Source organism: Suncus etruscus, chromosome 15, assembly GCF_024139225.1.
Source record: "Suncus etruscus isolate mSunEtr1 chromosome 15, mSunEtr1.pri.cur, whole genome shotgun sequence".
Lineage (NCBI taxonomy): Eukaryota > Metazoa > Chordata > Mammalia > Eulipotyphla > Soricidae > Suncus > Suncus etruscus.
Genome location: NC_064862.1, coordinates 73,045,759 through 73,057,462, shown reverse-complemented (window position 1 = coordinate 73,057,462; position 11,704 = coordinate 73,045,759). Strand labels below are relative to the sequence as shown.

At 55.0% G+C, this 11,704-nt stretch overlaps 1 protein-coding gene across 1 annotated transcript; it reads left to right on the top strand.

Moving 5' to 3' along the window:
- The first annotated feature begins 510 nt into the window (after positions 1 to 510).
- Positions 511 to 3,822, top strand: VPS37D (VPS37D subunit of ESCRT-I). Its single transcript, XM_049789560.1, has 4 exons — positions 511 to 682; positions 2,097 to 2,268; positions 2,544 to 2,626; positions 2,975 to 3,822. Exons 1-4 carry the CDS (start codon positions 545 to 547, stop codon positions 3,338 to 3,340), a joined length of 759 nt encoding a protein of 252 aa, XP_049645517.1. The 5' UTR covers positions 511 to 544; the 3' UTR covers positions 3,341 to 3,822.
- The last annotated feature ends 7,882 nt before the right edge of the window (positions 3,823 to 11,704 follow it).

Below are 11,704 nucleotides of genomic sequence, written 5' to 3'. Positions count from 1 at the left end.
CTGGGACTCAAGACCCCACCCAGTCTACCTGTCCTGGTCGGGACGGTGGCTTTGTCCTCATTATTTTCCCTGTAAACACAGCTCACCTCGGAGATCTGCGGATCACACTCCATAGTCCCCCTTCATCATCCCTATCACAGAGGGGTAAACTGAGGCCTGGGCATCACGCCGCCTGGCTTCTCCCAGTGAGGGCAGCCAAACCCAGGCGGGGAGAACCGAAGTAAGCCGGGGCTCGTGATCTCTGGCCGGGCCGGGAGCCGGGCGCGGTTGCTGCTGCAGCGGCGGCGTCGGCGTCGGGCCTCGAACCAGGGACGCTCCCGGGGTGCGGCCCACCCCGTCCCGGTCCCGGTCCCCGCCCCCAGCCCCGTGCGGGCCGCGGCCCCTTTAAGAGCGCGCGGGGCGCCCCCTGGCGGCGGCGGCGGGGCGCGGCGCGGCGGAGCCGGAGCCGGAGCCGGAGCCGGAGCTGGAGCCGGAGCGGCGCGGCGCGGAGCGGGCCGAGCGCGGGGCCGAGCCAGCAGCCGAGCTGGGGGCGCGGGCGGGCGGCATGTACCGGGCCCGGGCGGCGCGGGCGGGGCCGGAGCCCGGCAGCCCGGGGCGCTTTGGGATCCTCAGCACCGGGCAGCTCCGCGACCTGCTCCAGGACGAGCCCAAGCTGGACCGGATCGTGCGGCTCAGCAGGAAGGTAGTTGGGGGGCTCGGGGGGCCGGGCCGCGGCCTGCCGGACCCGCCGAGCCAGCCGCCAGCCAGCCAGCCAGCCAGCCGGCCAGCGAGGGCCTCGCGGGGCCGGGCCACGTCGCCCTGGGCCCCCTTGCGGAGCCGCCCCCTCCCCAGGGGCTTTCGGGGGACCCCGGGGCGGGCGTTTTGGGGTGCGGGGGGCGAGGGAGGAGCCCTGCACCCTCCGGGGATGGCCGCGAGGCGTGTCCTCTCCGGCGGATGCTCGGGGAGGTGTGTTCCGGGGGCCAGGGGGCGGCTGTGTTGTTGTGGGGGGCCCTGGCTGGCCAGAAAGAGGAGGCGCCTTCCCCGAGCTGGCAACTCGGGGCCTGGCATCTGGGGTGGGGGGGTAACCGCTGGATGGGGGGCATGGGCGTTCTGGGGGTGCCCTGGGGAGGGCCTTTGTGTCTGGGGGGGCTGTGCATGGGATTGGAGCCGAGGCCCCCGTTGGAGAAAGTTGTCTGTTCCACCGAGATAGGCCCAGGCCGGCCCCTGTGTGTGTGGGGGGCGGGTTAGGGGTGCAGAAAAGGGAAGTGTCTATTGGAAGGTGGGGGACAGGGGGGGACAGGTGCACACACACACACACACACACACACACGGGGGGGACAGGTGCACACACACACACACACAGGTGCACACACACACACAGGTACACACACACACACACACACACACACACACACACACACACACACACACACACACACACACACACACACACACACACACACACACACACACACACACACACACCCCAGGGGACAAATGGAGGGGAATGCATTCTCTGGAAGCGGAGGAAAAGAAAAGGCTTCCCCAACCCAGGATGAGCTCCGAGGGGGAGGCTGGCTGGGAGGAAACCCAGGAGGAAAAGGGGGTGTGTATTCCTGGGGGTGCAGGGATTCCACTGGAGGGCAGAGGAGCGGGTGTGGGAGGAATAGCAGGTGCCGGGGAAAAGGGGGGTGCTGGGGAAGGCAGTGCTGGGGAGAGTTGGGCCCCCCGAAACACCTGAGAAGAGAGAGAGAAAGACAAAGGCCTGGAAGGAGCGGACACAGCCTGAGCGTGGAAAATGGGACAGGAGGGCGGGGGACCCCTCGGGGACCTGAGCAGACATATTAATTGAAAAATTAAAAATTAACTAACATTGGTAGAGGCCTTCCGAGTTGGCCTCTGAAGTCTCAGGCTGCCCAGTAGGGTGGCGGGGTGGAAACACACTTGGCCTGCCCGGGAAACAGGCCTTCTGTGCCCACGGTGCCCTCCACCTGTTGGGTGGCCCCGTCCCTGCAGGTCCCAGGGCCTCCCAGCTTGGCAGGGCCTGGGGTGGACACCCCTAGTAGGACAGGAGTCCTGGGGGCAGCCCCACTGAGCCCCACCATCTCTGTCCACAGTTCCAGGGCCTGCAGCTGGAGCGGGAGAACTGCCTGGCCTCCAACTACGCCCTGGCCAAGGAGAACCTGGCGCTGCGGCCCCGCCTGGAGATGGGCCGGGCGGAGCTGGCCATCAAGTACCAAGAACTGCGCGAGGTGGCCGAGAGCTGCGCTGACAAGCTGCAACGACTGGGTAAGAGGGTGCAGCGGGTTCGGGCGCCTGCAAGGAGGCATGGAAGACAGGCTGCATGGGACCCCTGGATTGAGTGAGCAGAGCTAGGCTGGAGAGGCCAGCGGGGGTCTTGGGCAGTTGGAAAAGAGGCGACCAATTACCCCAGGACTTTGGGGCACTCTAGAAGGTGAAGGCCCTACACCTTTTTAGACAGTCGGGAATAGGGGTGTGAGGGAGGCTGCAGGAAGGGAGTACCCTGAGCTGAGCTGTGCCCCTGTCCCCTGTGACTCCCCCAGATGACAGCATGCAGCGCTGGAGCCCTCACTGTGCCCTGGGCTGGCTGCAGGCCGAGCTGGAAGAAGCTGAGCAGGAGGCAGAGGTGAGGGCAGGGGCCTGGGGAGCGGGAGGGACACCCCGATCTCTCAGTTACCCTCCTTCCTTCTTGCCCTGCTGTGAGCCCCTCTGCCAAGGGAGAGCCATCTCCTGCAGCCTGCTAGATCTAGGGGAGCTGGTTGGGTAGAGCGGGCAGCGGGGTGCTCTGGAAGGCAGAAGAACCAGCAGGAACGTGGCTCGGACAGACATCTGGTCGACTTCCAGGCGGTCATCGGGCCCAGGGTGGCCAGGATGAATCAGGAGTCCCAGCTAGCCACTGAGGGGTCAGGGTCTCGGGCTGGAGGGAAAGGGGTCTGGGGTGGGGGGCCCTCCCCACTGGTCCCTCCCCCTGCAGGAGCAGATGGAGCAGCTGCTGCTGGGGGAGCAGAGCCTGGAGGCCTTCCTGCCCGCCTTCCAGCGTGGCCGTGCCCTGGCACACATGCGGCGGACTCAGGCCGAGAAGCTGCAAGAGCTGCTGAGGCGCCGTGAGCGCTCGGGCCCGCCCGTGCCCCCCACCGCCGCCACTGACCCCCCAAAACCCTTACCCGCTGCAGCCGTCCTGCCCACCGGGGCTGCCCGGGGGCCACCGGCCGTACCCCGGAGCCTGCCCCCCTTGGACTCCCGCCCGGTGCCCCCGCTCAAGAGCTCCCCCGGGTGCCCTCTCGGCCCTGCACCGCTGCTGAGCCCCCGGCCCTCGCAGCCTGAACCTCCCCACCGGTAGGATCCAGGGTATGGCCCCCCCGGGGGGCCCAGACAAACTTTGATTTGGAGGGTCCTCCTCCCCCCCCACTGCCCGGGTGGGGGAGGGGCAGGCCCCTTCCCCTGGCCCTGGCGGCTGAGGCAGGAGGAGGGGGTCCTGCCTCTGTTTTCTCCCAGGGGGCCTGCCCGGGGCGGGTGCCCCCTGCCCTTCCACTGGGCTCGCACAATGCCAAGGCCTCAGGAGCGTGTACCCCACGCCTGAGTATACCTTTCCCCCCCAGCCCGGAGCCCGGTGGTCAGGGCCCAGTTGCGGGGGTACCCCAGCTCCCCACTCAGGCCGGGCTCTGCAGGCGAGAGGGGAACCCCCACCCCGGGAAAGACCACGCTGTATTTTTCTGTCCCGTCTCCTGAGAATGGAACCTTTTTGAGAGCAGGTCCTTGTCTTTGTATGTTCTGTCCCCAGCCCCGCCTCCCAGGGGCCGTCAATAAATGTGATGATGAGGATTTGGCTGCCTGCTTCCTTTCTGGGCCGAGCACTGCTGCCACCTCTTGCACGAAGCCTTCTCTGGTTTTCTTCATGCCCACTGAGTCGCTCCTGACTCGTCACTTCTGGCCGAAGCTCTGCACCAGCCTTGCATGGCCCCATCCTGTGCAGGCCCATCCTGGGCCCCAACCCTGTTGGCCTGACCTGGCTTGCCCCTGACTACCTTACCCTGCCCAGGGAAAGGAGCACATGGAGCAGAGCTGAGCACATCTGCCTTCACCTCAAGGAATAGGAGGCCTCAGGCTTCACCAATGTCTTCGGGACACATAGTGGGATGGCCTGAGCAGCTTGTGAAGTCAGACATGGGAAAGCTTGGCAGGAGGAACAAAGAGCCTGTGGGAAGGGGGCAGCCTGAGCACTCGGTTTTGTTTTGGGCTCAAACCTAGCGGTGCTCAGGGGTTACTCCTGGCTCTGCACTCAGAAATCACTCCTGGCAGGCTTGGAGGGAACATATGGGATGCCAGGGATCCAACCAGGTCTGTCCCGGGTTGGCCATGTGCAAGGCAAATGTCCTTTCAAGGTGCTATCGCTCCAGCCCCAGCCAGAGCACTTTGGAGCTAATGGGGCCTGTCAGGGAAGAGGGTGGACACAGGGATGGGAAGTCTGGTGCTTAAGTGTGCTATCAGGGGACAGAATGTACCACACGATGGACACTTCCCACATGGGTGTGTATGTATGTTTATATACTGTTTCCTACAAAGAGATGTGTTTGTGTGTACACTACTTCCCATACATGTATATGTGTGTAGACTACTTCCCACAGGGGTGTGTGTATGTTTACTACAGGAGTTTATGTTTGTGTATACTCTGTCCTTCAAGTGTCTGTGGACAGACACTATTTCCACAGTAGTGTGTGTACGCTCCTCTCAGGAATCCGTGTATGTAAACTATTCCCACAGTGTTGTGTGTGTGACTCCTCCCCCCATGTGTACCCACAGACATTCCAGCTGTGGCTGCCTCTTGAGGAAGAGGGTCCTCATCCTGAAAGAGGACAGACAGCAACCAGCATGATGGCAAACATTCGAGATTTGCAGGTGTTGGAGTGATTGACCCTCTGCCCTGGAGAGCCCCACCACCACCACCACACACAACTGCTGACTGATTTTCTGACTGACTTCCCCCTGGAAGATCCCCCACACTCAGGCAGTGTCTCCAAGTCTCCAACCCCTTCATCCTTTTCCTTGCTTCACTTTTAGTACTTGAGGTGTGTGTGTGTGTGTGTGTGTGTGTGTGTGTGTGTGTGTGTGTACTACTTCTCACAGGGGTGCCACAGGAGGCTGGGAATATCCCAGGATGTTAAGGGGCCGGAAGGCTGAGAAGGATCTGGAACCCTCCTGTTCTCTCAGACCAGCCTCTGCAGTCAGAGCTTCTCCCCAGACCTTCCCTTCCTGCTATATTAAGGGTTTATTCATTCTTGTTTTTGAGCCACACCTGGCTGTGCTCAGGGCTTACTCCTGGCTTCTCTTCTCTCTTCTGTTCTCTTTTCTTGTCTCCTCCCCTCTCCTCTCCTTTCTTCTCCTCCCCTCCTCTCCTCTCTTTTCCACTCATCTCCTCAGAGTCACCCCCTGATGGTGTTTAGGGAATCATATGGGGTGCCAGGAATTGAACCTAGTTAGGCTATGTTCAAGGCAAGTGCTCCCCATGCCGTACTATTGCTCTGGTCTTCATTCTAGGTTTTTATTTCTATTGGGAAGAACTTGCCAAGCAATGCTCAGGATCTGCAGGCCAATTCCAGTGCTGCTCAACCTGGCAGTTCAGGGCTTGGGCCCAAGAAGGGTGCTGCCCTGCTCCTGATGAGCCCTGACACTGACAGTACAAGCCAGATGGGATCTCTGTGACAAGCTTTTCCTGACCACAGGGACATCTCCACCCCCTCACCCCACCTCAAACTTTAAGATTTCTTTGTGTTTTGTTTATTTTTTGGGGTCACACCAGTGGTGCTCAGGACTTATTCTTGGCTCTGTGCTGAGGGATCATTCCTGGTGGATCACTCCTGATCATTGGGGGACTATATGAGATGCTGGGGATTGAATCTAGGGTGGTTCTGTTCTGTTCTCTTTGTATTTGTTTTGTTTTGTTTTGGGGCCACACCTAACAATGCTCAGGGATTACTCCTGGCTCTGCACTCAGCAATCACTCCTGGTAGGTTCTGGGGATCATATGGGGTGCCAGCTATTAACCCCAAGTGTTGTGTATGTAAATATTTTGGGGATTATTATGTTACTAACCCTACCCTGATCGGTGATTGTGCCCTACTCTAGGGTGTGACCTGGCATTCTGCTCCCACCCTAGGGTAGTACCTGATTCTGCTTCCACCATTGGGTGGTATCTGATCCCACCATTGGGTGGTACCTGATTCTGGGGGATAAAAACAAGGGTCTGTGGATGGCCAGGGTGGTTGGCTGGAACTGAGGCTGAGACTTTGGACTTCAGTCTTGTCCACCGAATAAAGCTAATATTTCCACAAGCCTGACTGTCTGAGAGCTGTTTATCCGCCGTTTCACCTCAGAACCGTCGGCTGGACAGGGTGGCAGACGTGTGCTCCGAGCTGGAGGGGAAAGATCTCATCCTCCATCCCTCCATCAGTCAACCTCTTCAGGGGCTGACTTGCAACACTCAAGTAGACTGCATGCAAGGTGAACTATCATTCACCCACTGCACTATTGTTACAGCCCCTTTCCTATTATTATTATTATTATTATTATTATTATTATTATTATTATTATTATTTTGGATGTGAAAAGGAAAATGGACAAAGGTAGAAAATGGTGGGGCATGCCTGAACCTTCCTCAGCTACCACAGGCTTGAAAACAGCCTCTGAGATGTCAGAGAATCAGGCCCTTCTGTTCAGCCCAGTCTGAAAAAAAAACCCTGAAGCAGGTGGTATAGACATCAGCAGACAGGGGAACCTTGTGTTGGGTGATGGGTAAAAGCTTAAATGGTTAATACAGTTCATTCCTCTCCCTGCTTGAAGCTACATAGAATGTTTTGGAATGTTTCTAGCAGCCAGGACTCTCTACCTGCCTTCTGGAGCCCTCTGGGACTGTTCTTGATGACTGTTTTCAGTTTTCATTGAGGATCTCAATCCTCAATGGCTTGAGTGTCACTATCCAGGAATCTAGAGGACTCATACCCCTGTGACAGACCATAAATACTTCAACAAAACTGAACCCAAAATCACTTAAGGGCCAGAGTGATAGCACAGTGGGGAGGGCATTTGCCTTGCCATAGCCCATCCAGGTTTGCTTCCTGGCATCCCATATGGTACCAGGAGCCTGTCAGGAGTAATTTCTAAGAGAAGAGCCAGGAGTAACCCCTGAGCACCTCTGGATGTGTCCTAAAAACAAACAATAAAGGACAAAAACAAAAATGAGGGACTGGAGAAAGAGCACAGTGGTAGGGCATTTGCCTTGCATATGGCTGACTGGGAGAGATCCAATTTGATTCCCGGCATTCCATATGATCACTGAGCCTGCCAGGAGTGGATTTCTGAGCCCAGAGCCCGGAATAACTTCTGAGTGCCACCCAGTGTGGCCCAAAAACCAATAAATAAATTAATAAAAGCAAAAAAAAAAAAAAAGGCTTAAATAGTTAAATCCCCACCCTTTTGTGGAACCCATTGGAAGTTTTTTACAGAGAACCTATTTGCAAATCAGTAGCTTCAGATCATATCCATTGCTTCCACCTAATTCTCATCGTGATGGGGCCTGGAGAGATAGCACAGCGGCGTTTGCCTTGCAAGCAGCCGATCCAGGACCAAAGGTGGTTGGTTTGAATCCCGGTGTCCCATATGGTCCCCCGTGCCTGCCAGGAGCTATTTCTGAGCAGACAGCCAGGAGTAACCTCTGAGCACCACCGGGTGTGGCCCAAAAACCAAAAACCAAGAAAAAAAAATTTCATCGTGATGATGATGATTATTTTGGCTTTTCGGCCACACTCAGTGGCGCTCAGGGGTTACTCCTGGCTCCGAGCTCAGGAGTCACTCCTGGTGGTCGTAGAGGGACCATATGATATACTGAAGATCAAATGCCCTACCCACTGTACTATCACTCTGGACCCAACTGTGATTATTATTGCTTGGGTAATATTACTCTGGTTTATGGGCCACACCCAGTGGTGCTCCAGGCTCACTTTTGGCAATGCTTAGGGGACCCTGCGTTTGTTTTTGAAATTTTTTCCTTCCTCCTACCCATTTTTGAAATTTTTAAAAATAAATGTTTGGGAGTCACACCAGTGGTGCTCGGAGGTTATTACTCCTGGCAGGCTCAGGGAACCATATAGGATTCTGGGGATTGAACCTGGGCAGACAAACGCCCCCCCCCCCCATTTCTTTTAAATATATCACTGCAAGATACAGTTATAATGCTGTTCATGATTTTCAGCTACACATCCTTCACCAATGCACATTTCCTGCCACCAATGCCCCCCAGTTTCCCTCTCACCTCTTCCTTGTTCTCTCTGCTGCCTGCCTTTGTGGCAGACATTTTTCTTCTTTCCTTCACTCTCTCTTCCTTGTACAGTGGATTGCAATATTGTTTTCTTTGTACATTGATTTGCAATATTGTTACTGAAGGAGTATTGTGCATATTGGCACTCAGTTCTTGTCCAGAGTGATCATTTCCAACTATCTTTTTTTTTTTTTTTTTTTTTGGTTTTTGGGCCACACCCGGTGGTGCTCAGAGGTTACTCCTGGCTGTCTGCTCAGAAATAGCTCCTGGCAGGCAGGGGGGACCATATAGGACACCGGGATTCGAACCAAACACCTTAGGTCCTGGATCGGCTGCTTGCAAGGCAAACGCCACTGTGCTATCTCTCCAGGCCTCCCAACTATCATTGTTATAGTGCAAGAACGATATAAAGAATTGAGCCTGGGCGTTGGAAGGTACTGTAACCCCTGTACTATCTCTAAAGACCAAGAAATATATATTTGGGGTCGGGCAGTGGCGCTAAAGGTAAGGTGCCTGCCTTACCTGCGCTAGCCTAGGAAGGACCGCGGTTCGATCCCCCGGCGTCCCATATGGTCCCCCAAGCCAGGAGCGACTTCTGAGCGCATAGCCAGGAATAACCCCTGAGCGTCACTGGGTGTGGCCCAAAAACCAAAAAAAAAAAAAAAAGAAATATACATTAAAAATAATTTTATTTAAAACATTATGATTTACAAAGTTATTCATAGTTGAGTTTTAGACAATGTTTCAGCACCAATCCAACCAGTGCCAAGCTCCTTTCACCAATGTTCCCAGAGTCTATACCATGCCACCACCCCCTGTCCCAGACTGTCATTATAACAAGCACCTTTTTAAGTTTGGTAGTTAGGGGCCGGAGAGATAGCATGGAGGTAGGGCATTTGCCTTGCTTGCAGAAGGGCTGTGGTTCGAGGCATCCCATATGATCCCCTGAGCCTGCCAGGGGCAATTTCTGAGCATAGAGCCAGGAGTAAAACCTGAGCGCTGCCGGGTATGACCCAAAAAACAACAACAAAAAAAAGTTTGGTTGTTAAAGTTGGGGTCTCATGATCTGTTATTGACTCAGTGGCTTGAATAGTTGTCCTTTTTTGTTTGTTTTGTCTTTTTGGGTCACACCGGCAGTGCTCAGGGGTTACTCCTGGCTCTATGCTCAGAAATCACTCCTGGCAGGCACAGGGGACCATATGGGACGCTGGGATTTGAACCACCGTCCTTCCTGGCTTGGGGGACCATATGGAATGCCAGGGGATCAAACCACGGTTTGTCCTAGGCTAGCGCACGCGCAAGGCAGACACCTTATGCCCTGCGCCATGGCTCCGACCCCAACACTCACTCATTTTTAAAAGAACTTTAAGAACCCTACCTGGGGAGCAGAGAGATAGAACAGTAGGGAGGGAATATGCTTTGATTGCAGCTGATCTGGGTCCAATCCCTCAATATCCCATATGGTTCCCTGAACACCGCCAGGAGTAATTCCTGAGTGCAGAGCCAGGAGTAACCCTTGTAAGTCAGGTATAGCCCAAAAACAAGGAAAAAAAAAAAAAAAAAGCACCTCATCTGCCATTGGTGGGAATGTCAACTGGTTCAACCTCTTTGAAAAACAAAATAGGCACATCTCAAAAAAATGAAGAATTGGGGCCAGAGAGATAGCACAGAGGTAGGGCATTTGCCTTGCACACAGCCGATTCAAGACAGATGGTGGTTCGAATCCCAGGATCCCATATGGTCCCGTGCCTGCCAGGAACAATTTCTGAGTGCAGAGCCAGGAGTAACCCTTGAATGCCGCCAGGTGTGAACCCCCTCTCCCCCAAAAAAAATGAATAAGAAGAGTTGAGGGACTGGAGTGACAGTACAGTGGCTATAGCTCTTGCCTTGTACACAGATGACCTAGATTAGATTTCCAATATCCCATATGGTCCTCTGAGCACTGCCAGGAGTGATCCCTGAACACAGAGCCAGTATCAGCCCTGAGTACTGCTGGGTATGACCCCCAAACCCAAACTCTTAAGAATGGAGGTTCCATACAACCCAGCAAGCAATTCTACTTCCTGGCATCTTCACCAAGATCCCCACACATTTGATAAAGATAATGGAACTCATATGTTCATTGCAGCATTATTCCCAAAAGCCCTGATCTAAAATGGCTCAAGATTCCAAAAACAGGGCTGGAGCAGTGGTGCAGGGCATAAGGCATCTGCCTTTTGTGCACTAGCCTAGGACGGATCACGGTTCAATCCCCTGGAGTCCCATATGATCCCCCTAGCCAGGAGCGATTTCTGAGCGCATAGCCAGTAGTAACCCCTGAGCATCACCGGCTGTGGCCAAAAAAAAAAAAAAAAGTCCAAGAACAGAGAGCTGGAAAATAACAGTACACACAGCGGAGCACTGTCTGGCTATAGAGAGATTGCAGCTTGCTAATTCGTGGGTGGATGCGGAATCATAATAAATCAGTCAGGAGAGAGACAGGGCATAGCGAGAGGGTTTTGCCTTGCATGTGGCCAACCTGGGCCTGATCCTCGCCATCCCCCATGTTCCTCAAACTTACCAGGAGTGATCCCTGAGCGCAGAGCTAGGAGTAACTCCTGGGCACCATCAGGTGAGGTGCCCCAAAAAAGACAAGGGCAGCACCTGCCTTCCAACAGTGGTAAGATGGGGTAAGAATTTCAAGGTCCTCACACACACACAGGGCCCCAGGCCCAATCCCTGATACCACTTGAGTACCACCATGTAGCCCTGGTGGCCTCAGGACCATGGATAGGGAAACTCCTATCCCTTCCGTGGTGGAATGTCTTGATCCATAGAGGCACTGACCACAAGGATTAAAAGGGGCTCTAGGAACAAGCCATAGCACAGTGGGGAAGGCACTTACCTTGCACATAGCCAACCTAGGTTCTATCCCTGGCATCTTGGTTCCCCGTACCTGTCCAGAGTGAACTCTGAGCAGAGTCAGAGGTCATCCTTTTGCACCACTGGGTATGGCGAAAGTAAAACCAAAGCCCAACAACAAAAAGGAGCTCTACCCCTGCTTTTAGGGTGCCCTGATTCAGGCCTTAGGCAGACCAACCCAGCTGCTCAGCAACAATGCTCTGAGGGCCCCCTTCAGAGCAAGGCTGCTGAGGTAAGCAAATGGGGAGGGGCCTTTGTCCTGTTCATGGAAAGTAGAGCCCCTTGTATAATGAAATCAAATGAGGAGCACCCCATTTCCCCAATATCTCTGTAGCCACTCTTCATGGGGTCTGGTGAACATTAGAAGCCCTAAATTCAGACCCCCAAGATCCCCCATCATTTCCCTAGTTGGTAACTTGGTAGTTTCTCCCAGATCTATGCTCAGGAGTTGCTCCTGATGGTGCTTGGGGGACCCTTTGTAGGGCCAGGGGT

What these genes read in the sequence shown, in the direction of transcription:
- VPS37D (XM_049789560.1), top strand. Translation starts at nt 545, where the DNA reads ATGTACCGGGCCCGGGCGGCGCGGGCGGGGCCGGAGCCCGGCAGCCCG. An exon ending in TCGTGCGGCTCAGCAGGAAG is followed by an intron (nt 683 to 2,096) that starts GTAGTTGGGGGG and finishes CTCTGTCCACAG; the next exon opens with TTCCAGGGCCTGCAGCTGGA. An exon ending in AAGCTGAGCAGGAGGCAGAG is followed by an intron (nt 2,627 to 2,974) that starts GTGAGGGCAGGG and finishes CTCCCCCTGCAG; the next exon opens with GAGCAGATGGAGCAGCTGCT.